The following is a 27,552-nucleotide window of genomic DNA, read 5'->3' as shown; positions in this document are numbered from 1 at the left end:
TATCTCTCAATGTCATTAAAAAACACACAAACCAACCCAAAACTTCATGAGGCAAGGTTGACAAGGAAATGTTCCCCCCTTGAGGAAATGGCAATGCAGGCACGTTCATAATCATTCAACTACAGTAAAATTTGAGGAGTCCAGGGTTAACTACAGAGATCTGAAAAGTCACATCTTAAACTTGTTTTTATTCACTACAAATTGTGTGCCTTCACAAAAAGCCAAGCTAACACATATTTACTCCCCCAAATCCCAAATAAAGCATTAGAAAAATGTTCATTTTTTTAAACTTTGAAACATTATTTACTCCTCTTCTACATCAGACAATGGAATCTGAATGTTTTTAGGAAAAAAGCCTGTGTGAACAGCAGAATAAGTTTTCTCCACTCCAAAGGAACTTGTTAAGAAATTATTTTGGATTTTTTTTTTAGTGATGTTATTTGTATAGATAATAAAGTTCTAAATGTGGAATAAAAAGAAATACATTTTTAATCATTAGTGCAATAATTTCACACAGAAAGAAGATGTCTCACATTTCATATCACAGCAAGAGCTTTTTATACTGCCTCCAAAAATATATACTGAACTATGTTTAATTACTTTCTTAAATAAACAAAAGATTGTTGCTGTAAAGAGATAGTAATAATCAAAACCAGAATAAATTTGAAGTACCAATAAAAAATAGATTATGCTGACCTTACTAAAGCAGTTTTCTAAAATTAACATTAAATATCTAATGAAATATATGCAGTTTCACATTATTTAAAATAAATATATGTAAAATCATCATAATTCAATTTTCTTTAGCATCACTATGAATCTGTATAAAGAAAACCTGTTTTTTTAATCCAATTTACTCATCTTGACTCAGTCATAAAAATAAAGTTCATTTCCAAAGACTGAAATTTATTGCTTTTTCCAAGAACTGACAAGTTATGGAGAATGGACTGATAACACTACAGTGGCCATAATAGGCAGAAATCAAATGACACTGAATGCAACACTTGAGGTCTTCTAAACATCTTTTAAACAAGTATGAAAAATGCCAATGGTGGAATATTTTGGGATAAGGCTTCTTTTATTTGGGGGAAAAAATACACTTCCTTAAATAGAAAAGTGTTTTGCAAACAATTTTATTCAGCAGGTGTGAAAAGTGTGTGTTCAGTATTTCTCAGGGGACAGGTGTTACAGAACTCCTTTAATTCCCTTTGAAAACAGGGTTTGTTCTGTGGTCTCTGTGAAGAAGATCTGTTTTTCCAGATCTTCCAAGACTATTTTGGAAGCCTTCTATGGTGTCAGTGAAGGACTGTGAGGTTGAAACGTTTCCCTTTATCCCTGCAGTAAGTTCCCTGTGACAGTTCCCCAGCTGATGAGTTTGCAGACAAGCCTGGAGGGTACCCAGGGAGCTGTGCTGGCTGCTGCAGTCCAGCATTTCCAGCTTCACAGAAGCAGGGAGGAGCAAATCTTTAGAAACACCATGGACTGTTGATTTTTCTGGATGCTCCAACACATGTGTGGTGTTCTGACCTTGCACAAGACAACTGGGTCATACAGAGCAGGGGGAGTGATGCTGTGAAAGTGCTCCTGGAGGCCTGATACTTGTCCTAGGTGTTTGTGAGACTCCCTAAATGGAAGATTACTAATCTGAAACAACAGGAAGAGCATGAAACAATATAACATTTGCTTTGATACTACATGTCAGTGTCTAGAGCAAAATTATGTTAATTGCAAACCCCAACTAGCAATCCAGATGATAAAGCTTTCCAAAATACATATCCAAACTGACTATTTGCTGAAGTCTGTGCTCCAGTATTAGTCTTCTCAATCTCATCCAGTGATGTAGGAACTGGCTATTAAGGGTGGTAACCCAAAGCTCAAAATTCTCCAAGGACTTTCTCAGTCTTGTACCAGAAGTAAAAAAATGAAATCTATCTTGAAGTCAGTATTCATCTGCATAGGACAAGAGGACTGTGATCCCTAATTCATGCAGACAACACTCTTGGTCTACAAAGTAGTTACATATCACATTAAATGAATTGAATTGACTGTTTCCATTTCCAAAATCCATTTGCCAAAAAGAAAAAAGTCTGTGAACTAGACCCCTTTTAATAACAATGCAAGAAAACAAAACAAAACAACAACAACAAAAAAAAATCCAAAACTCAGAATCAAACACAGTGTGACCTAAAATTTGATGACATAAAGCAAACCAAAATTCAAAAAGAAAATTATAATTGTTTGTGAGTATTACCAAAGAAAATAGGAAAATGCATTAATTCCTAAAATTATAGAGTAGATAATATATTTAATCTGTTACAGAACAATGTTGATAATACATGAAGAAAAGCCAGATGCATATGGAGTTACCAGTTCCTAAAACATAAAAAATAGCTAAAGCTAAAATTCAGATACAATCTTTTGCCATCAATGATAAAATAAATTGCTTAGTAAACTTGAACTGTAAGTGATAGAATTCCTACTACCTTTTTTCTTTGACAAAACTCAAACAAGAACCTCTCCCATGAAAGTGGATAAGCATCAGATACAGAACATATCAAACAATGCCTTCTCTGTTCACATGGAGGCTTCAGCACGAATGTTGGCAACACACAGCTGAGGACCTGAGTATTTTCCAAAGGAAAGTGATAGTCAGAGGAACAGTTTCCAAGAAGTGCCATGTGCCCATGGTGCAGCAGACCTCTAGCTCTTCATAAAACTTCTTTAGCTCTCAAAACTGCAGTAGAAAAGTGTACACCCCTAGTATTCTGCTCCTTACCTGGCTTTTTTTGTTACAGTCACACCTTTCTCCCACTGTTTTCTTGAGGTATAATTTAAACCTGCATTTCACTCATGCTTATAAAACCTTCAACAATTTCTGCTAGCAAAAAATAGAAAACACATATGAAAATACTTGACCATCTTGAAACATACAGTAGAATAGGTGAGATTAATGAAGCAGTATTATATAAAGATCGAGACCTAATAAGACAGTAAAATATGCAGAAAATCAAAGGCCTAGTGTAGAGCATTATGTTTATCAGAAAAAGCAGCTGCTCTGGGAAAGCTGCAGCTCATGGCATCAAATCATAATGAGTCATCATCACCAATTCCCCACGTCCTACCTCATAACCAAAAAACACACAGACTAACCAAAGGTTCAAGTATAAGGCTTATCTTCAGTCATGAAGCAAGATGAACAGTCAAGGGGGACTACTGCTTTGTGAAATATTATAATCACAGTATTAGATATTTCCATGGTGATTACTCACCCTGATTTAAATTCCTACTGGTGAGTAAGCACACTGATGTCAATAGTACTACCTGCTTAAGTATATGAACATACAAGCATGGGAGATAAATTTGGATTAGGCTTCACCAAGGTTGAGATAGTTCAAATTATATATCAAAAAGATAATTTCTTAACAGGTTGCTTATGAAAACTATTCTGTGTAGAAGTGGACTGATTTTATTCCTACTGTCTTTCTTTTTATTACAAGAAGTAAAACTTCAATAAGCCAAAAAATTGCCTTTATTTCTGCACAATTTCATAGTTCTGAAAAGGGTCAAGAAAAATAAAATTGCTAAAAAATTTGTAAAATCACATAAAGAGTGTGTGTAAAGTAGAAAAAGCACCATCTCATCTTTGAAGCACAGTTTTATCCAACTTCAGTGGACTCACTCTAATTAATTATCCCTCTCCAGGGTCCACCTGAATTACCCCAGTAGTATTTTTTTTTTGGTAGACCTGAAAAAAGAGCTAAAAAATGGTGGCTCAAACCATATGAGGCCATGAGATGTGCCTAAAAATTTTGTAAATAAAAAAAAGAAAGACACATGAATGCTTTTAAAACACACTTCTGTTTTGTTTTGTTCAGTTTGTTTGTTTTTTTTTTTCTTATGGGATGACTCCTGAAGATATTTTCTACATTCATGATATCTAGAAAGTAAAGATTTGGAAATGCATTCTTCATCCTCTGGTTACAGATATGATTACCTTGATTAACTTCTATCTACCCTCATCCTGTCACCTGAAAGTTATAACTTCTCTGAGAGGTTCAATTTCTCACATTAACACATGCTCATAATTTGTTTCAGGATAAAATATCTAGTGTAACCTAAATACTTTAAATAGTTATGTGTTTGCTATCAGAACTGAGAAGACAATAATATGCTTAGCAGCTGGAAAGGATTTTGCATAAAAAGAATACTATTAGTGTTTGATTTCTAGCTTTCTCCCTTTTTTTCTCCTCTCTAATGGTATTTGAGAATTTCATGCAATACTATAATTTTCTAAGCTGGAGCATTTAGAGATAAAAAAATTATAGCATATATCACAGACTAATGAGATTAGGTATCACCATCTCTCTCATGTGCCCATGAGTAGTAGGAAAACTATGCAGTGAATTTTTAGGAATAAGAGTCAATGTAAAGATACTGCTGCTATAAAACCATTTTTAGTTCCCTTATTTTGTGTGCCTTGTTACTTTTAAATCAAAAGTCTAATTAGAAACCAATGTTTATGTGAAAGAAATAAAGTCAACTTTCTGCTCCAAGAAGACAGAGCTGGATCCCAAACCAGTTGTCTCCATACTTTTCTCCTGGTGTAAAGGTAGCTCAGGGAAGTAGAACAAGTTCAAATGCTCATGCTGCCCTGGCAGTTCTCAGGGAGGGGCACCAGCAATTCCCTCAGAGCAGGTCAGCTCCCACCTCATCTCTGCTGAGAATGACAGTCAGAAATTTAGCTGAGGCCTGTGTTTATTAGTTTAGGATTTCCTTACACACAGATTGCTATTTCCCAAAGTACCTAGAAGTACTTTTAGGTGAAACAACACAGTTATGACAAAGAGTAGTAAGCCAAAATGGAGACCAGTCTCTATTCCAATGTAGATGCATTTTTCTTGACAAACGCAAATTTGATTCAGTCCAGTCAAAATACTTGCTCTTGCAAAACCCTTTGTAGCACTTATATTACAGTGTCTAACTTCAATGACATCTATCAGCTGGTAAAATGACAATAACTGTACAGAAAGCCAGACTTGCTTCTCAGGCTTTCAGAAAAATTGCAGTTTTATCCTCCATAGTCTTGCAGTTCTAAAAGAAGTACTGTTATATCATAAAAAGCTTCAGAAAATCTTATTTGGAAGGGCACTGTGAGTATTTATTGCAAAATTTAGGTTGTGTATCCTTTTGCTTTAGGAGTAATTAATGACATGAACTTGTCTGCTAGCATTCTGGTTTAATTAATTTAAAAAATAAAAAAAGGACTTTTCTGTAATTTAGTAAAGTTGAATTACTCCTCCAGAACTGAATATCATTATGTTCTCATTTTTTTCCTGCTTAACATGGTCTTTAATATAGATGTGCATACATGTAAATATTTGGGTGATGAAGGAGTGAAATGGTGAAATTTTTGGCGGGTGAAGGAATGATTTCATTGCTTCTCAGGAAAGCATGTACCAGGTAGCAGCAAATGGCTTGTATGAGATGTCTCTAAGATGCCCTTGAAGGTTTGATGGTCTGTCCAAAACCTAGAAAAAAAATGTGGTGATCTGGAAGAAACTTGCTAAATATGTGGAGTTTTCCAGTCTGTTTGCTATTAAAACAATTCATATGAATTTTTGTGTTCTGCCAGTGAATTAGGCTGGCTTCAGCAGTGTTTCTTTACACTGTGTGCAGTGCTGCATGAACACAGCTGTGCTGTTCCACAATGGCTTCTGTGCTGGCAGCTCAAGTATCTGTGTGCCACAGTCCTCTGCTTTCCCAACTGCAGGGGTAGCACAGCAAGCTCATCTGGCTCCTTTCCTGCCCTCTACATGTAACCCACATCTACCACACTGGAAACTGAAAGTCTCATAGAAATATAATGTATAGTCTTAAATAATGCCATTGTATTTTAAAAAGAGGTCTCCACGGTACATATTCTCCATGATATTCACTGAAACCCATCTGCAGTGCTATATAGTCTCTCTCCTCTATAGAGGGAGAGACTCTAAGAGACAGGTCCAGAAAGTGCAGTGAATTGCCCTCTTGGGATGGCTTTCTCTCTCCTATCTACAGAACAACTCTTGAAGGTTAGCTGACTTCTTGGTGGCTAAAGTTACCTGAGGGAAAAGCCATTCATGAGTGCATTTTGAACCTCTCGAAGCTCACAACTTTGGGTCAATTATATATAATATTACAAGTAAGATCATGACCCTGAGTGATAAAATACTGCCAGAAAAGATGGGAAGGTACAGAAGATGAGAAAGGTGCAGATTAATAGTAACAAAAATGAGGGAAAAATGGGGTTAAAATATTTAAACCTAAAATTTAGGTGGCTTCACATGGAAGGTTAGGCGGTCTTTCAAGTTAATTAAATACTTAACTGTCAGAACCACACCTCTATCTTAACTCATTGACTCCAGTGAAAACTGAGGGATTTCAAAATGCAAATATTTAAAGTTGGCTTTCCCACACATATTATTGTGCACCCTATCCATAGTTAAGGATTTGACTCTAGCAGGAAACAATGATCATTCTGGAATATCTGTGCTTCAGAAAGAAAAGATACACTTTGCAGAACACACAGAGAGACACAAACCCAAGAATAATTTGAAAGATTACTATACTATGGAATAGACGTATTCTAGTCACTGGACTGTAAGTCCAGGAAGTCAAAATTGGTCTATCCAAGAATTGCAGGGTACTCGTCCAAAAGGAATTGCCCACCTAACAATGAAGCTAAATGCTATAATCAGAAAAACATTTCCCAACCTGTTAAAACTTTGATTTTTTTTTTTTTTTGGTGTGAAAACACATTGCTTTGGGTTAGAGGAAGTTGCAAAAGGTTAATAGGTTAATAGCAGCTTAAAACCTGCTTGCCACCAACAGGTTGCAGATATTTTTGCAGACATTGACAAAATAAATATTTGGGAAATTCTAATGCTCTTGTCAACTTAATCCTCCTTCCTAAAGTTTTCATTCTAAACTCCAAAACAAACAAAAAAGACAAAACAACAAACAAAGAAAGATTGAAGCAAGACTTAAGACTTTTTGTAACTGCAGAAAATTAAATTTCCTCTCGGAAAACTGACAAACCCACTTAATCTGATCTACAGAGAGTATAAGACTTAAGGTTGTCTGCCTCCCAGGAGGTTCCCATTAACCGGAAAGTATTTGTTATTTGACAAGACAACTTTTTAATTTTCCCCTCTTGGAACTATACAGTTTGCTTTTAAATATTTATTCAGCCAAATAGCAAGCAATTCACTCCACAGACCAATGTTGGTCTGCTCTTTGTGAAGAAAGGAGGTCAGGTTTAAGTTCCTGCTCCATTCGCTATTTAATCAATTATCTAAATTGGCAAGGTTTCAAGGGGAGAAAGTCGCTAACTTCATCCCAAAATAACCATTCAGTGAGTAGCAAAGGCACATTTCTGACCTGAAAGCGCCTTTGAGTGAAATTTTTTCTCAACTCAGGAGTGTGTTTATGTGTTTAAAAGGTCATCCACCTCAGTGGTAAGTGCTCTAATTACTAGATATTTGGGCATCAATTAGCTGCATGTTCTAATAATTTTGGAGAAAGGGCAGATTGGTCTTACATGATTATTTTCAGGGGACAGTAGAGACCTCCCCACTGCTGAGAAACCTTAAAAGTGTATTTTTTATGTGCATCATTGTCCCACCATATTTTCTTGAAGCTATCCTTCCTTCTGCTTGATGATTTCTCTGGTTGCCCCTCTTTGCCATCTATCTCCTGTGCTTTATGCAGGAAGCCTAGCTCAGGGCACAGCAAGTCCTTATAAACCAAGTACCTGTCAGTTAGACATTGCAGTGCTTGATGGCTGCATCCAAAAAAGTTTTAGGGTGCTAAAAGCAGATCAATTCACTACATCACTTTTGATGTCTTGTCCCCATGTTGGAGGAAGCTTCCATATTTTAGTGTTCGTGAGGTGTATAGGCACCCCTCAGGAAAGTAGGTGGTGCAGACTGGGCAGTGGGAAACCCAGAGAAGTATGTAATGTCATGGCACTGAAAAGGAACTTTGATACTGAGGAGAGTGTTTTTACCCAGCCAGAAGTTAAGCACCCTGTATAAAATTAAAAAGATATGCATCTATCTGTTCAGGTTCAGATTTTCCTAGCAAAGTAAACTTATTTTTAGAAACTGGAGCGAGGGGGAAAAGAAACTGAATCAAGCTTTCTTTGAAAATAAAAGGATAAGAGCTGTGCTGGTATTCTCCTAATAATATTGTGATTGGATTTGTTAGCCAAAATATTGACAGTCTGAGTTCAGTTCTGCTGATTCCCTTCTGTAGTTGTGGCACTGCAACCTGCTACTCCCAGAGATTGTACTGAGATAAAATGTTGGCCACACCTGCAGGAACCATGATCAGAATGGCGGAAATAAGTATTTATTTGCCCACACAGTAGTGGTGAATGACTCTTTAGCCTAGTGCCTGACACAGCTGTCCAAGGAATGAGTAACTGATTGCAGTACTTGGTCCATGAGCCAGAACAATGAAATATTTACAATTCTCAGACTTGTTCACTCTTCAGAAGACTTAGGGTTCTTCTGGGGACAGAAGCAAATAAAATTTTAAGGCTAAGAACTGAGTTAGGAATGTGCAATTTCAGGAGAATGTGGAAGAGTTTGTTGTTGGGAACCCAGGAGATTGCCACTTGACTGGGAGACACGGTGTTGGTTTGCAGTGAATCCCAATTACCATGCATTGGTTAGCTTTGGAAACAGCCTTGGTGTGCATGGATTACATTTCTCTTGAAGCAAAGTAAACTGGAAGTTCTGCTTATAGTCTGTACCCAATGTACTGTAACCTGCAGTGGGGACAAAAGGAACTGATGAACTAATTAGTCCTTCGAATAGCCTCAAACTAGTTTCAGGGTACTAGCATTTTGTCTGAGACAACAAACTGGATCTACTCTGGGGTAAAACATATTGATCATGCTTAAATATGAGGACCTCCACACATGGATGCTTTGATCTACTGCTCTGCTCTTATTCTGCTGAATTGGTTGCTAATACTGACAAAAACATCCAAGTCACATTTTCTCCTAGAAACATTTACAGAGCTGTAAGTCTTTGTGTGGATTTTGCACTCGTTCATCACAGATAATTCTTAGTGAAAGCTTCAAATTTCCCCCATTTTTCTTTTGTCCATAGGGCAAATAAAATAACTTTTCATTAATTAAGTAAGAAGGAATAAATGATACAAAGGACAAGATGGAAACTGAGAACTGCAATAAAACAAACAAGATTAACAAAATGCGGGAAGAATGTTTCACAGAAGTTAAGGAAATGTTAAGTAAAAAAACTAGAAAGGAAAACAGGTGGTAATGAATCAGGAGGAAAACATTATTTTGAAGCAATGATTTGTAGGAAGCTTGGAAAATATGCATACCATATATATATATAAAATTTTGTATGCATTCAAAGGTAGGCATACCAGTAGATAGCTATCTAGTCTGACCAGAGACTATCTTCTCTCTTTACTCATGGTTGGTGAAATAGCCTATGATTATCACACATTACTTCCCCTTCAAGGCATCAAAATTGTTACCCATATTCTGGGGAAAATCTGTGCTAAATTAATTTTGTGCTATATGAGGAGGCATGGCTTGAGCTGGGGATTGGGAACTTACAGCCTTGGCTTCCATTTGTAGATGTGCTTCTGTGACCTCCAGGGAAGGATAATTCTGGAATTATTTTTTTCTACTTACCTGAAAACCATAGATAATGCATAACCACTAAACAGCACTAAGCACTTACAAAAACAGGGCACAAGCATCAAAATTACTTGCTCTATAACAACCCAGTGAAAGGAACAAATATCTGCATTGCAATGTGAGCAAAAAGAATTACAAATTAGCCAATCCAAAACAGGTCAAGAAAAAAAAATCACTTCATAAATCTACCACAGCACATTGCTCTATTGGGAAAAAAAAACCCCAAACTGCTGCGTTTCAGGGAGGAGGATTTTAACCAGGTAGAGTGCCTGAGGAAATCAGCTGCTATTACAGACCAGGAAGAACAGAAGTTTATATTTGTGAGCATGTACATATATATACTTTTATATATATGCATATTCCTTTAGAAGGGTATGTACATGTATATGGATATATGTATATGTATATGTATACATGCATATATACACTAAAGAATTGTATATATGCATATATATGTGTACACACACACATATATATATGTATACAGATTAATATTGTTAAGACAGAGTGGTTCTGTTCATCAGATGAAACTACTGCTGTTATATACCTTAACATAGAAAGCTGCAGGTTTTCCTGCATGATTTTTTTTCTGGGAACAATGGCATTTTTACACCAAAAAAAAAAAAAAGCCTTGGAGTTTAGCAAATTTCAAGAAAAAAATGTTTTGAAAGAGGTATATATGTAAGGTTTCTCTTCTGAAATACCTTTCCTCTGCAGCATCTTTTGCATTATAATGAAGTAACAAATTGGTTTGATGTTAAAATAATCAATCTTTTAAATTTATCTACCATTGAGTTGGCCTAAAGCAGAATTACCAAAAAAAGGTCCACTTCTTAAACTCAATTTATGGTTTTGTTCTTTTGGAGAACTGGTTAAACTATAAAATTTCCATAAATGAAATAATGTTTTCAAATGGCTGAGTGCTTCATTGATAACATAACAGACTCTACTTCTGTCCTTTAATTTAAATCAGTTGATTCATTCATATTGTAGTTTGCATGTACACACACATAGCAGCCATTTTCTTATTTATTTCATTGATTGAATGAAATTAAATTATTTTCAAGCTTGTGAAATGTTATCTACTGTGTAAAAATTCTCAGCATTGACTTTCATAGCAGTCCTGCTGTGTTTCACCCCAGTACAAGCAGTTTGGAGTTCCTTCCTATTGAATATTGGTACCACTTGCCATGCAAGGCTAAAATGTATATTGTCTGGAAAGATCTATAAACCAAATGTAATTATTGTTGGCTTTTTTTTTTTTTGTTATGACTGCTTTTAACATACAGGTGCTCTCATCTATTTGCAATTGCCTTCCCTAGAATGTCTGTGGAAAGAAGACTTTTCATCACAATGGGGCCTTAAGGAAACACACTTTTAAGCTACATGCATGTTAACTGCCAAAATATTTTATGTGTCATTTTAAAATTTCTCATTGCTTTCTCCCTAAATATTCTTTAGTTTGAATCTCAAATAGTGTCAGCTTGCTGCAGGTGGGCATGCAGGCCAGTGTTGGAGGTCCAGCAAGTCAGGAAGCTATGCACACGGTATTGGGGTTCAGCAAGGTCAAATGGAAATTGTGTCTATGCTCCCCAGGAAGCTCTACTGGGGAGGCAGCTGGTCGTTCCTTTGCTCACTGGGCGTGCTGCCCAGGAAGGGTAGCTGGTAAGCATCTGTAGGGAAGCTACGGAGACCATCCAAGCAGTGAAGTTCAATCCCTTCCCTGAGCTCCTACCTTCCAACTCTAATACCAGTCCTAATACTAAATATAGGACATCATCTGTGTAGCTGGTTGAGGTGAATGTTGTTTGTGGCAAACATTCTCACTGGAAAGTCCTCTAATTATTGCAAGTTCTAGAATTAGAAAGCTTGTTATGTTCCCAAAAGCCATTTGTTGGATACTACTGTATTTTCTTTCTCCATTCATCTAAATGAGGTTGCCTAAAAGCTCTTACTTAAGTCGGGTAGTTGCAAGAAACTAATTACCATTTGTGTCAGGGCAATCTTACTTCATTATGCTTAAACATTAGCCTTTAAACTACGGGTACTTAGAACTGCTGAATAACAATCTTAAACAGCTAGTTCGTGAAAATCTTCTCTTGTCAGCTTAAATAAATCATAAAATCAGTATAGCTTAGGTTGGTAGCCTTGGCTGATAAATTTTGTTCCAAACATAATATATAGGCAATAATTTGATTGCTTTCTAAGTGTAGTTGGGTGTTCTCTCATTCCATTTAAATGCAATACTGAGCAGGAGTGGCTGTAAAACATTTCCCACTTCAAATTCTAAATTGCAAAACTTTATGTTTTTATGTTTTTCAAGTTAAATTAGTGGTCATCTCTTACTGACTCACACTAATGCCAATCCTAATTTCGAAACACGAACTATTTCCTTTGAAAAATAATCTTGATGGAGAATTCCAGATCGATGTCTATTAAAAGTTCTGCATTCTCTCTCTAAGACAAGACTTTCACTGCTTTGCCAAACAGCAAGGACTCAATCCTGATAAACACAAAGTACTTGTCACATGAGTAACTTGATGTACACAATCAGTTAATTTATTGGGATACACACACTCCCTGTACTCGCCTCTACATGAATAATTTTTGGACTGATGCTTTCATTCACCGCAACTTTAATTTTAAGGAAGGTGTTTCTTCACTAGTTTAAGCTGTGGAAGAAACTTTGCTGAAGTCCTATCTTGTCAGAATATGAGTTCCACACATTTTGCTTCCCAGAACTGAAATAATATTGCTGGTTTTAGTTTGAAAAAAAAACCATCCAAAAAAAGGAGAAATATTTAAATTGTTTCTGATATGCTGGTATGTGTATTACAATACACATACAATACCTTTTATTCTATCCAAAATGTTTTAGTGATTAATCTGTTTTTTGATGACTTTTAAATCTGTGTCTTTTATTTCAAAAGGAGATATTTGAAATGTCGTGCTGATAAACAGAGAAAACTGGTTTTGTTGCTTTGTGAGCCTGCTTCACCCCGTGGTGTCTGGCATGGTCTCCTTGCCACCTGCGTCCATCTGTCCTTGGTTAGTAATCTGCTCCGGGTACTGCTGTTGGTACCTGACTTCACAAGATGTGGTGACTCATTTGAAGAAAGTCTTTGAACATACAGGGAATTAATGCTGCTTAATTTTAAAAATAAAGGCTCTTGACAAACACAAATTGAGTACCTCCCCGGCCCCCCCAATATTCCATATTTTAACAAGTCCATTCCCATTGCCTCAATGAATAAAATAATTTTGAAGGAAGCATATGTTTTATGACATTATGACCTCCAAAGTTTAGATTCTATGGATCCCTGCTCTATTCTAACACTGGAATGGAAAAACAGGCTTTCCTGCAATTTCAGCTCTAACACAGTTTCTCAGTTTGAAATTCCTGTAGTAGGTGTCCTGGATAAACTAAGAGGGAGAAGACATCTGTAGAAAAGATAAGAGACCTTTGAACAGATGGATTATTAATTAAATATCCATTTTCGGTGTTGGTGGCTTTCCTTAATTCAGTAGCATTATTTACATAGTAGGTTTGGACTGTAGCATAAAATGATTGCAATAGTTAGAAGCTGATTTTTTCCCCAAAAGATTACTAAGCTTAAATTAGACAAAATAAGCCATTTTACATTAAAATCCACGATAAATAACAGATGTTTATTTATTCTACACCTGTTTTTTACATTTATGTATTTATTTGACTTTTTAGTCGCAGATATGGGGGGGGGGGGGGGGAGGATGATGGACCCAACACTCTGAACATTAGTATTAGAATGCTTCAATTTAGCCAGGTATGGAAGTGTATGGCTAAATAATTTTCTACTGTCAGATCAAAAATGCAGCATTATGTGGTAAAGAAATGCTAATTTATGAGGCTGTTTGCTCACAGATTATATATATATTCCAGAATCAAATATCTGACATTTACAGTCTCTCTACAAAATAAAACAAAGCAAAGCAAAGCAAAACAAAAAAATCTGTGGAAGCACTTTTTAGAAAAAATAAAAATATTTTTTGTGTTTTAAATGAATTTCTCTCTAACCCAGTTTCTGAAATACAAATAAGTATTTCCAGTAAGCTATCCTTGAAGAGCTAAATGTCTCAGGAGACTGGTAATCACATTTTTGGAGCCTTTCACCTCTAGTTCACTGATTCAAGTACAGCCAACATGCAGCAGTGATGGAAAATCATTGAGATTTGAAAGCTGGTTTGTGGCCTATGTGAAATGAACTGGTATTTCACGTCATTTCTTAGAGGATCCTGAGCAGGCACTTGGCCCCTCTGAAAGCAGTGATGCTGAGCTCCCTGCACGATTCAGTCCCGTCCCCACAGAGTCACAACCAGAGCTGGTTTCTTTAAGGAAGACAGGGGCTGAGGTTATCAACTAAAATCCCATTCCAGACAAATGTCCTCAGTACACTGATCACTTGGAGCAAATTGGTCCTTAGCCACCAGGAAGATCTCAGTGAGCAAACATTTTCTCCATGTCAAGAAGCAAGGCAAACCAGGCTGAAATGGCAGATCATTATGGGGTCACCACACTGCACTGCTGCTTCCTGTGCTCCACAAAGGCTGGGTGAAAACCTTTCATTTTCCACTTCTGCTGATTTGATACTTTGTACTTTTAATTTGCATTAAATATACTTAATTTGGGAAGAAAACCAGCAGAAAAATGCTTCTTTCTGCAGAAAGAAACAACTATATTTTTTGAGGGCAGTGGTGACTTTGTCTCTTTCTTTAGACAGAGGTTCATTCATAGTTAGGAACTGTTAATAAGATGTCCTTTGTTGAGATATTACCTACTATATTCTAGAAAATTTCTCTAACATTAATTTTTTCTCATCAGCCACAAATTATCTCAGTTCTGTTTCCCAGTGCAGGCTTTACATCATCTCTTAAAGGATTGCATCTCCTTTATGTTCAGGACTTATCTTCACAAAACTTGCATATGTTTTTATGAAAATAAAGTAGTTTTTTTTCCTGAACATTTAATATGTTGTATTAAGAGTTTCCTCAAAGGAAATAAAGAAAAATCTATCTTCATTAACCACCAAAGATAATGTGGGGAAATTAAAACATTTGGATGTCATGTCAGCTATATATGTTGTCTTCCATGATGTCACATTTGATTTTCTTTTTTGACAGCATCATATTAAAAATTTGATTGCACTATGACAGTACAGGCTTTGAATTATTCAGATTGTGAGTGCACTCTTGCAAGAAGATTGTTTTGTATTTCTTGCCATATCTGAAAAACTGACATTTAAAAAAATATACAAAGAAAGGGAAAGTGGTTACTAGTAACTAATTAATAACTTGAGCTTGGCAAAGGTAACATCATTTTAATAGAATATCACACAAATTAAAACCAGATTAACTATAAAGTCCCTCTTTTTTCAAAAGTCACCTGAAACATTATTCTCAATTTCACCTGAAACTATATATTTACTGAAAAGTGGATAGCAAGCCTCCAATTAATTTTCAGTGAAATCAGGACTTCCTTCTAACTGAAGAAAGACTATACATTTCTAATCTGATTTCAAAAACTATCACTCTGAATTCTCGTGGTACTTGGTTGAATTACCCATCTTTTCTCTTAGCACACGCTCATGCTGCTAGTGTTTACTGAAGTCAGTGGGGCTTTTTCCATTTGACTCCCAAAAGGAAGTCAAACAGTTAACATTGGTGTCTCTTGGGCAATTTTGCACGTCCTTCAGGATTTATACTGTGTTTTTTCCCATTATGACTAGTTTTTGCCAGCTTTCTCTATTGTTGCATTTTACCTCTGTCTGGTGTTAAATAAGTGCAAGCTGTTGGTTCATTTGTATCAAATAACTTTATTTGTAACCCTCTTCAGAGTGTCCAAATTTGTCTTTTCTTCATTACGACTTAAAGTTATTTTTAAACCACTAAGGATATTTTTAATCACCAAAGATAGAAACATCTACCCTCCATCTTGATTAAATTAATCTAGTCCTTTTGCACCAGAACCTTAAAGAAAATAATGCCATTTTAAGAAACATGTTATTCCCACTCCCAAATATGAAATTTTAGTGGTGTCAGATATGATAATATCATTCAAAGTCAAACCTTTTTCCAGTAAACATGACTATTATTCGGTCACAATAAAGCTGCCCCTTGCAAAACATGTATTATTCTTTCTCACAAGAATTATCTCAGTTGAGATCTTTGGGCAGGTAAGAATTGTAGGCCTGACTACTGCTTAGGAGTGTAAAGTGTGGAATATGAGAGACAAAATAAACTCTTCCAGCTATGATAATGGGGAAAATGCAAATGATCTTTCCATGTCCCCATTCCTCAAAAATGGATAGCAGGGCTGTCTTTGATTCCGCTCACAGCAGTGCCTGGGGAGAATCTCATACTGATTTAGCTGGGATCAGAATCATGACCAAAGTTATACAAAGAAATGTGCTTGCATTCCCTCAGAAATATCTGATCTTTATTCATGAGTTTCATCTGTCATTAAAGATATGTATTTTGCTGTTCTTCATCTCTCTTCCAGCATCTCTAAATTCCAACTTGAAGATAAGAGTGCCTGTTTTCATTATAAATAGTGAAAATTAGTTATGGATCACTTACACCACGTTATTTTAGTTCACTTATTTAACCTGAATCTAGCCTGTTTCTGTACATGAATCACCCTGGGACAGCATTGTTTCATCCTTAAACAAACATTTACATGTTTGTGTTGCTTTCCTACTGATAAGCCAAACATTTCAAAATGTACAATTGGAAACAAGATATCACGATTCAATAGTATTTCATTCTGCAATATCAATATCAGTCTTCAAATATTGTGGTGGAAATAAAAATGCAGGAGCTCCCAGGACAACATCCTCTGTCCTTATCATTTACTGCTCAATCTCTACCCAAGCAAACTCTGGTCAAAGACAAAAAATGCTGTCTAGAAGTGCAGAGTAAAAATGTCAAAGTAGTATAGCCTGCTACCAATTTTACGTGTTTTTAACATCCATTCCCCTCAATGGTTTCAGGGTTTAAACACTGCGTTCCAAACACTGACTAAACTGAAATCAGAATCAGAGTGTTTCCCTTAGAAGTACAAGTGTTTTGACTGAGAATAGGCTGACCATTAAAGGCGATAGAGAAACTTACTTCCATAATAATCTTTAAATTATATTGTTTCAGATTGCCACTAGCTGTGGCAGGTAAGATGTGCTGAAACCATTCAGATGAGTCTCATAGAGATTCCTCTCTGCATAACAAGGAGAAACTATCATCCTGTGACTTGTATAGAAAAGCAAAATCTACAGAATTACAAAATTTTGCAAATGATGTTTGCTTTACTTGTATGCAAGACCACTTGAATCCCCATACCCAGTGTAACACAGGACTAAGGAATCCTCTGGATGTAAGAAACAACATTATGAAAAAGTATCAGTGAAACACATGAAAAAACACAAGCCACAATCAAGGAAAAATTTCAACAAAATTTAGCAAAAAGCAGGAATTAGGTGTGGAGGGAAAGACATTTTCCCCCAGCCACCTCCAAGTCATTAGCGTTATCACAGCACCAGCTTCTGGAAAAGGGAGTGAGGATTGAGTGTGAATCTTATTTTTCTACTTGTTGTCTATTTGGCAAAGAGGCAAGAGGCTGCTTTATTTATATATATATATATATATATATAATTTTTTTTAATTAAGGCAATTTCCAGGTCGTTAACGATACCCTGTGCCAGAGACAAAAAAAATAAAAGAAGCGGGGAGCGCTGCTGCCATAACAACCCTTCGACAGGGAACTGTTGGGATACAGATAGTTACTATACTAGCTACCACCAGCCGTGTGCATCATGACACATAAAAAACAGAAAACCCTTCTCAGAGCCAGCAAACATCCCGTCGTTTGCACTCGCGGCTTTGGGCAGAGCAGAGCAAGCACAGACTTCCCCCCACCCCGCTGCACTTTATTTATTTAATTATGTTGGTGGAGGGAGTGTTAGAAAAGTCCATTTGAGCGCCGAGCCCAGCCCGAAGCCGGCCCCGAGCCCCGCGGGAAGGGCAGCGCTTGGCGTCACCCTCCGGCTCCGGGAGGGGACCGGGACCCTCCGCCACCTCCTCCGGGCGCCTGCGGGAGAGCCGCCGGTTCTGCCGGGCTGCGTCCTGCCTCCTCACCTCCAAACTGTCCCTTGCAAAAAGTTAAGGCGCTGCCCCCTGCCCGAGCCGCCCCGGGTGCCCGGGGGTGCGGCGGAAGGGGGCTCAGGGCTGTCGTGGCCCCGGCTGGGGAGCGGCGCTGTCGGGGTGTCCGTGTACGCTTGTGCGAGATCCCCGTGGGAACGGGCAGCGCTGCCCGGGAAGGGCAGCAGGGCGGGAGCGCCTTCCCTCACATCCCGGCGGAGCCGCGGGGACATCCCTGCTGCCCCGCGGACCTTCCGCACGGGCGGAGCGGGCCGGGACCCTCGGAGCCCCCGGGGCGGGGGCAGGGCGACAGCGCGGAGCCTCCCCCGCTGCGCCCCCATTCCCCAGCGCTCATCCCCGGGGCCGCTCCGGGATGGGAGGCGCGAGAGAGGGAATTGGGAGGGGGGGATGCAGGGCAGGTGCTTTTCGGGGCGAAGGCGCAGGGCCCGGTGACTCACCCGTCCGAGGAGGGGGCTGCGGATGGCGCGGCGGCGGAGCTGCCCCCGGTGCGCGGGGGGCTGCGGGGCAGGAGCAGCAGCGGGCGCGGGAGCAGGGGCGAGCGGCGGGGCCCGGGCTGCTCCTGGGCGCGCTCTCGCTGCCCATCCCCGGCGCTGCCGCCGTCGCCGCCGCCGGAGGAGGATGCGAGGGAGAGTCAGCCCCGGGCGCGGGCACGCGCAGCGGCGGAGCGGGGAGGGGGGGACCGGGAGCGGCGCGGGGGCGCGCAGCGCAGGGGGAGCAGCTGGGAAGCTCGGGCGCTCTCTCTGGCAGCCCTCTGTCCTTCGGCGCTTCCATCCTTTAGTCCCTCAGCCTTTATTTTCTCGTTTTCTACCCCTTCTCCCTCCTCATCCCCGCATCCCTCCACCCGTGATCCTTCATCCCTCATCCATCCATCCATCCATCCTTCCCGCCGTTCCTCAGCCCCTCCGTTCCCCCGGCCGCGGAGCCCCCGTTTCCCCGCGGTCCCCTCCCCGCGCTCTCCGCCGCAGGGTATCCCCGGAGCTCCCCGGGGCCACGGCAGCCGTGATGCTTTCCCCGCGGGGCATTCACACGGTTCCCCCTTCCCTCTTCCCCCCACCTCCCTGCTCCCGGGAAGGGCGACCTGCCCCTCTGAAGGGCAGGAGTTTCCCAGCCCCATTCTCTCACTCCCCCCCACAACCCCTAAAGAAAAAGCACTGCTAGAGCATTCCTATCCTGCTCCCTGCTCTTCATTTCTTCTGTTTTTTTTTTTTTTTTTAGGGTGTTTTTTTTTTTTTTTTTAGTTATTTTTTTTTTTTTTTTAGTTATTTTTTTTTTCCCCCACACGGCAGGAGGTAAAAACCAGATCTGTGTTAGGGAAAAAAGGGGTAAACAAGAGGAAAACATAGAATAAACAAGCATTGACTGTATGAGAAACAAACCACACACTGGATTAGTTCTTAAAAAGCAGTCTTTCAAGCCTGCTCCTGAAACCTAAAGGATTTCTTGGATGTTTATTTAGGTTCAAGAGTAATAGTGATCATTAAAAAATAAAGGAAAAAACAGCTCAAAGTACACTGTGTAAAGAAGACACCTATGAATCAAGTGAGTCAAATAAACAAACACACCAAAAGCTGGCTATCAACTCTTTATCCTTGCCCTGAACTCTCCCTGCATTATATAATGTTGGTAAACTGCTGCAAGTATGTTTGGGGAAAAGATACTGCAATGATGAAAACATACTGCTTTTTATCAGAGCACATTAGTATCCTTACCTGACAAGTAGCTGCTTCAGAGGTTCATTTGCACGTTTCTCATCAACCCTCCAAGTAAATAATTTACTAGATGTTCAGTGCAGACATATGATTCCCTGGTGTCACTGTCGCTGTCCTAGACGTTTCTGAATGGCTTGCAAATTAACTTACTGTGCTCTTCTGCTCTGCCTTGCACCAGGAGCTGTGCAGGTATCAACAGCTCCCACTTGTGAAGCCAGGAAAGAGAGAGACTGGGTAGATTTCCACATAGCTCCACAAACTGCTGATTTGCTGTAAGGGCTAGAGTCACTTAGAGAGTAAGTCTGGTCTTCTGGCAGGTTTATTCACAAAGAGAGGCCTGACCCAAAATTCACTGTAGACAATATTAATATTTCTATAACCATGATGGGAATTGGTTCAAACTACTGTGCGCTTACTGTTGGCGTTAAGGTATTTTGGAGTGCAGCTATTCTAGTGAGAACTCCCTGGGAACAAGAAAAATTACTCCCGGGGAACAGGAAAAAGTACTAAAATATGCATCTTTTTCATAAGATTATTCAGAGAAGGTCAGGGACCTCTCTCTGTTTCCCTGCAGCTGTTGGCAAAAACTATGTGCCAGAAGACAGGTTACAGACCCTGGCTAGAGGATGTCTTGTGTCACTGTAGGCTCAACCAAGCTACCAAATACAAAAATAAAGGGGAGGGAAATTATAGGTCCAGTTCAGGGCATCACTAAAGTCAGTAGGAGAAGAACTTAATGTTTCATTTTGAACCATTGCTGCCTGCAAAGAAATTGAACAAATTAATTTTCTGTGTTTTCCTCCTCTCTGGTGTCAGTCCTGGGATTAGATATAAGCACCTCTCTAACTTGAAGATTTTTGTTATTTTACCTGTGTCTGTCCCTCCCTCCCCCCCCCCCCCCCCCCCCCCCCTTCTCCATCACAGGATCTAGGCTATAAAGAGAAAGGAAGGTAGTCAGAAAAGGGAAATTGGGCAGTGGGAAAGATTTGGGCTCTGTATTGATAATGACATCATCTTATCTAGCATGAGCAGCAAATTGGCTTTTTAAAAAAATAGAGTTAATATAGGGGTTTAGTATATTTCATGTAGTTTTTAATGTAGTTAATTTTCTTTTTTTCTTTCTCACTGCTCTCTAGTTGCTAATGAACAACTTCAGTAGGGACAATGTAATAGTAGCCTGGTAGTTATAGTCATTCCTGAGAAAAGAGAGACTGAGTGTAAACATTTTTTTCACTGAGATTCAGAATAGGAAATTAACCATTGATGTCCTGCCTTTCCTCAGACGAATGGCTTTAGCTCTCCTATCTTTGACTACAAATTCAGTTTGCATTAAAGGAAGCTAGTATATATCCAAAGAGTTTATTTTTCTCACCAAAATTATTTTGTTGAAAATTGGTCAGTTCTTCAGGCAATTACAGGTCTTTCTTCAGATTCTTTCATGCTCTTTATATATTTGTGCAAGGATTTATGTTTATGTACAAGGATTTAGCTATTTTTAAATTATAGCAGAATTTTGCTTACGAAGAATACAAATATTAACCTTTACATTTCAATGTCATTGTAGTGAACTGGTTTGTTCCTAGATATAAGGTTTCATCTCTTCTATAAAACCTTTGTAATTGCAGTAAATATTTTTTTTTCTCATTGAAGATAAAATGCAAGCCCTTTGTGATTATACTGCTGCTACATAAATTGCCTTTGCAAACGCTGGCTGCTGAGCTTGCCACCTTACACTGGAAATACACTCATGCTGTCTTCTGTCTGAAGGTTCCAAACTATTTTCTGAGAGCACAGTAATAGGTTTTATCCACATAATGGAAAATGTGGATACTAATAGACATTTTAAAAGTAAAAAAAACCCCACAATACTGTCAGGGTCAAAAGAAACAGAACAATATTACAAAAAAAGAAAAATAAACAATTCCATTCTCAATCAGTTCTCCAACTGCAAGAGTAGATATTTATCAAAATAATGTAAAAAATCAAAATATTTATTTTTTATCTAACATGATCCGAATATTTATATGTAAGAGCTTACTGAAATTCTTACATGCTACATATAAATGTGTGCTCTTCCACCCGTGCTGTTTCCATAAGTTTAGTCCCACCAGTGTTTGCAAGGATAGGACTTCTTATTTTGTCCACACATTTTAAAGGACCCAGAACTCATGCTTGTGGGAGTCTCATGTGCATTTAACTATTTGTAATTGATTGTTGGCTTGGGGGTTAAGTGAATCATTTAAAAATCTATCATCCCTTGGCTTTCTGTTCTTGACATCCATCAGTTATGGCTTGCCTTAGACTTGGCCCTGTTTCTGCAGCTGGATTGCCTAATGCCAGTACCTGGAACTATGCAATCAGCCTTAATGACTTTGATATTCACAGGACTTGATGCAGTTTGCAAAGTTGTGGACAAGGCATAGGATTCTAGACTGGGACAAGAAGTGTGTTGTACAGTAAGAACTGAACCCAAACTAAGGCTTTAGGTCTGATTATGTGAAACAAATATCACAAAATGTTGTTAATATTTGAATTTGAGAAAGAATTGTATGATTTCAGAACTCTGATATCTGAGTGGTTTAAGTGTCTCTTTTTAGGCACTTCACTTTTGCTGTCTGTTAATGTCTTTATTTTAGAGAAAATAAAATAAGTCACTTATTAAAATATTTTCTATATGGGAATGTAGATAATAGAGTATATTAAACGTTTCTGTAATTCACAGACAATTTCGTTTGCCCTATGTTTTATCAAGGTTTAACAAAGATTAAGTTAGAATAAGTAATCTGTTGTGAAACTTTGGGGTTTGGCTTTGGGCTTGGGTTTGGGTTTTTTCGTGTGTATGTGCACGGTTCCATAAAGCTGTTTGCTAAACAGCAGTTTCACATTATACAGGATAATCAGATTTAAAATTTAAAATTAAATGCTTTTTCACTATGACTCATAGGATAATCCTGAAAAAGTGTTTTTGTCTAACAGGGCAAGACAAAGCAAGGACCTAATTCTTGAATCCAGACTGGTCTGGGGTACCACTATCTTTAAAGTTTGCATCTAAATCTCAAACTCCACTGAGCTCAAAGGATGGCTGTAAAAGCTACTATTAACTATTCTAGTTAAGACTTTCTGTCATGAATTTCTTAACAAATCTGGTCCTCTTCTCTTACTGAACACAAAGAACTTTACAAGCAAGCTTATATCAGCTGGTGAAAAAAGTGTGAGAGAAGAAATGAAATCCAGTTACCATTTTTCTATTACAGGAACAACTTAAGAGAGGGAAGATATAATCAGAAACCAAACATATAGACACTGGTACAGTTTTCTTCCCATTTTAATCAAGTGCAAAAGGGACAAATAATTGAACTATGGAACTTCAATATACTTACAGATTCTCATAATATGCAGTAAATCTTTACAGTTCTGCTCTCCAAGGAGATTCTTGAGTAAATAATAATGGCTTTGGCCTCTTGGATAAATGAAGATGGATGCACTGAGGAAAATCTAATTATAGATTTCTCCTACCTCTTTCTTGACTCTTATTTTGTGCACCAGTATTATATTGTTGATACTTTATATATATATATATATATATATATATATATGTATTTCAGTAGTAGTACACTAAAAGGAAGCTTAGTACAAGAAAAGTGGAGCACAAAAACTTCAACAGGTTTGTTTCTATATTAGTTCAGTGTTAAATCTGGTGGTTTTAGAAACAAAGAATGTACCGATTTCTTTGAAAATTACCCAGTGCTACCACGTCAATACAACTAGGCTGCAAACTCTGTCTGTTCTGTGTGTCATTAACAGAACAGTTCACTAAGGGCCATGTCTTCACTAGGAATGATTTGAAGTTATTCCTACAGTAGTGTGCCATAGCAGTAAATCTTTCTAAAAAAGGATGTAGCTTTTCTTGTGAAAGTTGTGTATTGCATATACTTTATTTGATTACCTTTGACAACCTAAGCAGGTGAACAAATCTAACAGCTAAAAGCTGTGGGTTTTGAGGGTTGTTTTGTTTAGCTTTTCTTTTTTAGATGCGAGTATGCTTATAACTGGAGCTTCTGTAAGATATTTTCATATCAGTGGATCACAGGACTATGCCCACCGAAGTCTGCAATGTAGGGATAGCTGGATTTCAAGTTGGAACTGGCAGCAGAATATAGAAACTGTTATTGAGTGCATTACTGGAAGAAAATAAGGACCCAGCTGGTCTGGCCATTTTTACTGCTAACACCGAGGGGAATAGAAATACAGCCTTTTCATGTGAGAGCCCAATCTAGTTGGGCAGAGCCTACTGTTAGAAAAATGGACTTGTTTTCTATTTGAAACATAAAGTCAATTAGAGAATGGTTTGGGCTGGGAGGGACCTTCAAGATCAGTTGCAACCCTCCCTGTACTAGGCAGGGACATTTTCCACTAGAACAAGCTGATGTGTATATATGTGACCAAACTATTGGAGAGAACAAACATTTAACTCCATAGTAACTCATTTTACAGTGCACTTGAAGGGACATATTAAACTTTAAAAGTCTTTTTGCCCAAGTGAGGGTTAATCTTCTCTCAGAGTGCTTTTCTTCAGTATCAGTTACGACTGTTAAAGAATAATTATAGACTTGACTCTTTTTTTTTTCTTTTTTTCTTTTTTTTTTTTTTTTACTGTTCTCTCAGATTCTTGCCTTTTCTCATTTGTCTGGAGGGACTATAAAGTGTTTGGAACCACAAACCATCATTTGTTCTCACATTTTACAGTATGTAGGACAATAGGATTGTGGTCCACCAATATGGTGCCAGCCAGTATCTAGTAATAACAACAATGCATCAGCTCCAAATCCTATAATCACATGAGCTAGGCAACTGGGACATATGGAACATGCCTCGTATTCCTTTGATGTTGGCAAAATGTGCAATGGAGTGGAAAGCAGGTGTGAAAAGGTTGTGTAGGTAGAGAAGCCAAAGTTAGCAACCCACAGAAGGATTTGAAAGGCTGCCTATGTGCTGACCACAGGAGATGCAGGAGATGTGGTGAAACAGAACACCTGGAGCTTAGGAAACCTCCACTTCCAGCATATATAAAGTCAAAGGTTTTCATGACAGATAATGGTAAATTATTGTTTAAATATTGTTTGAAAATTTGCAGAGAAAGTAGGACAATATTTGGAATTGTTTATGCTGGTTGAAGTTAAGTATATAAAATTGCTTGTATACTTTAGGAACCATTAGAGAAACAGTAGGGACAAGATCTACTTGCATATAACAATTGAAACTTATAAGAAAGTACATCTGGAAAAGCTTCCAATTTTTCTGAGTTTGTAAGATTGAAGAGCAAGTTGAACAGTGATTAAAATTTTTTTCACCAAGATCCACTTCAATAAAGTCCATAGAGTAATTAATGTATTTTGATAATTGACAAACTCCAGAACTCCATTTGTGCATTCAAAACATGATCAGTCACACTGGATGTCAGTATTCCAGCTTAATTCCTTCTCCTGAGGAAACATGTTCCAAAAACCTAGGAGGTACTACTAAACCTCAAACCACAAGATGAGTCAGAGTATTAAAAAAAGAAAGAAAAAGTATTAATTTGTAGAATTACTGCTGTAGTTGTGATAATCTAGGGATGCAAGAGAGTCAAGGTCTGTGGAGTAAGGAAATATCTTTTGCAAAAGTAACTGATAGATTTGGAAGAGAAACAATACTCCTGTCCCACATCCTCTTCCCCTTTTTTCAGTTGCTACCCTCTTAATTATGATTACTCTTAGTTGACTAAAATATCCTCAAGGGAGTGTCTAATATAGAGTGACTTGTTCTGTCTCAAGGTTTCTTAACTATCTTTTAGGCTTCACTGAATTTTAGGAACTTACAGTTCAGATGCAAATTTATGGTTGATGCAAAATAATACAAATCTTCCGAAACTGGTGGCTCAAGTTCTTTTACTTCTATATGTGTGTGTGTGTGTGTATATATATATATATATATATATGTTTATGTGTAATTTTGGGGGGAAAAGAAGTCCATTATAAAATCTATTCTTTTATTTATATTACCTTTGACAAGGAATATTGTCTCTGGAACATCTATAGCCTTCATATATTTGGAAATAATGACATTGAAACCAAATGCCAGCAAATGTCAGCAGAAGCAAAAAATAGGAATGTCGTTGTATGTTCTTGAATGTAAACAATTTTCACACTACAGTAGTTTTCCTTCATATTTGATCAGTTTTTTTATCGAATTTAGTATAGAACAGAAGTCTACGACAGTGTTTATACATATTAAGAAACAGTGCAGATATATAATGTTTAAAAAGAGGATTCATAATATTTACTTGTAATTAATTTACTGGGAAACAAACAAAAAAAACCCCAAAATTAAAACAAAAAACAAACACACACCCCATGGCCAGAAGACAAGTGCTCCATGCTGAATTCAATGAATGCATGCTGTACATCCTTTGGTATGGGTCCATCTCTTGTTTACCATGAAAGACACCCTAGGGTTGCCATGGACTTAGCCTGGTTGTGTGCATATCACAGGACAGAAAATATTCTCCCTCAGGATGTTTTCTTCCTTTTTGCTATCTAGCACCAAAATTTATTGTTTGCCTCCCATCCTTTGGAAAGTCATTCAATCTTGAATTAAAGACTCAGTTATGATAAATTTGCCACTTACCTTGGCAAGCTGCAACAATGATTAATTGCTGCTCTTCCTAAAATCTTTCTCTTCTTCCTAATTTTTATTTTCTATCCTCACCTTATTCAGAAAGTGACTCTTTTTATGATTTTGTCTGTCAGATTAAAGTGTCTCAAATATCTGAAGTCTTTTCCTCTGGGTTCCTATGAACTGTGATCAAGTTGTCTTTTAAACTTCTTTTGATATACCTAAGTAGGTTGTGGATCAGGATAGAAAACCTGGCAATAAGTTTCACAAGGTGTTGAAGTCACTGTGAGTGAGAAAATTGTGTGACATTTGGAAGAATTCCTTAAGGATATTGGTACATTTGTTCATTATTGTTTTTTAGTTGTACTAACAGGTTCTTAAGAAAATAAAAGTAGAAGAAAAACACATATCCTGTCCTGCAACACAGGCTTGATTTTCTTGACTAGCTATAGCTTGAAGTGTGTTTTTTCTGCCATTGTGCATTTTACTGTGGGGTAAACCTGCCCATGATCAGGTGCTAAGATGTTTCGATAGCATTCCCATTCTTTTTCTGACATCCCTGTCAAAAATATAAATTCAAGCTGCCATCTTTCACATACTTGGAGCCAGATTTCTTTAAACCTTAAAAGTGTCGGTAAGCAAATTAGTTTGAGGATATCATTAGCCTAAGGATACGCTAACCCTGACTCATGGGTGTTAGGGATCTAATTTCACATGTCTCCTGAGAAAATCCTTATAGGCATGGTTTTTGGTGCCTAAATATATTTTAAAAATTACCCTTGTAGCCTTAGTGTCACAATACTTAATTTTGCTAGAGAACTTTGTATGTATACAACATTGGTCAAGTATATTTTGCTTTTGGATATGAGCACTCATAAAATATGAGCACTGTTATAAATCAGTCTCCATATGTCTTGGGTTGAATATTTACAAAAATATTTTCTTTTAAGTAATCTTTTACTCATTAACTCTTTCTCTGCCTACCCTCTCCCCCCCCCCCCCCCCCCCCCCCCGTCACTCTATGCCATTGTTATTTTTCCCTTTTATTTCAATAGCCAGGTTACTTGAGTACTCAGCATCTCAAGGCTTTTCCATAACAAGAGGGATTTTGATATTTCCACCCCCCCCAACCAAGTATAAATTTGGGTCTACTGTGGCTTTCCCAGAAATCCTACAGTCAGGTCTTTCTTCTTCAGCTTGCAATTTAAAACTGCTTCTAAATTTAATTCTGCATGGTGTATATAGTATATGCCAGACACCACTTGTGCTCTTGGCTACTCC

At 38.0% G+C, this 27,552-nt stretch overlaps 1 protein-coding gene across 1 annotated transcript in view; it reads left to right on the top strand.

Annotated features, from left to right (window-relative positions):
• The first annotated feature begins 11,220 nt into the window (after positions 1-11,220).
• Positions 11,221-27,552, top strand: part of LOC134041911 (collagen alpha-1(I) chain-like) — a 29,117-nt gene continuing 12,785 nt past the window's right edge. The window contains exons 1-2 of the mRNA XM_062488965.1: positions 11,221-11,268; positions 17,713-18,874. Of these exons, the coding sequence (XP_062344949.1) occupies positions 11,221-11,268; positions 17,713-18,874 (1,210 nt within the window). The remainder of the gene's footprint in view (positions 11,269-17,712; positions 18,875-27,552) is intronic.

The sequence above is a fragment of the Cinclus cinclus genome, chromosome 3 (assembly GCF_963662255.1).
Source record: "Cinclus cinclus chromosome 3, bCinCin1.1, whole genome shotgun sequence".
Classification (NCBI taxonomy): Eukaryota; Metazoa; Chordata; class Aves; order Passeriformes; family Cinclidae; genus Cinclus; species Cinclus cinclus.
Note: the sequence above shows the minus strand (reverse complement) of the source record. Positions and strands in the feature narration are given on the sequence as shown.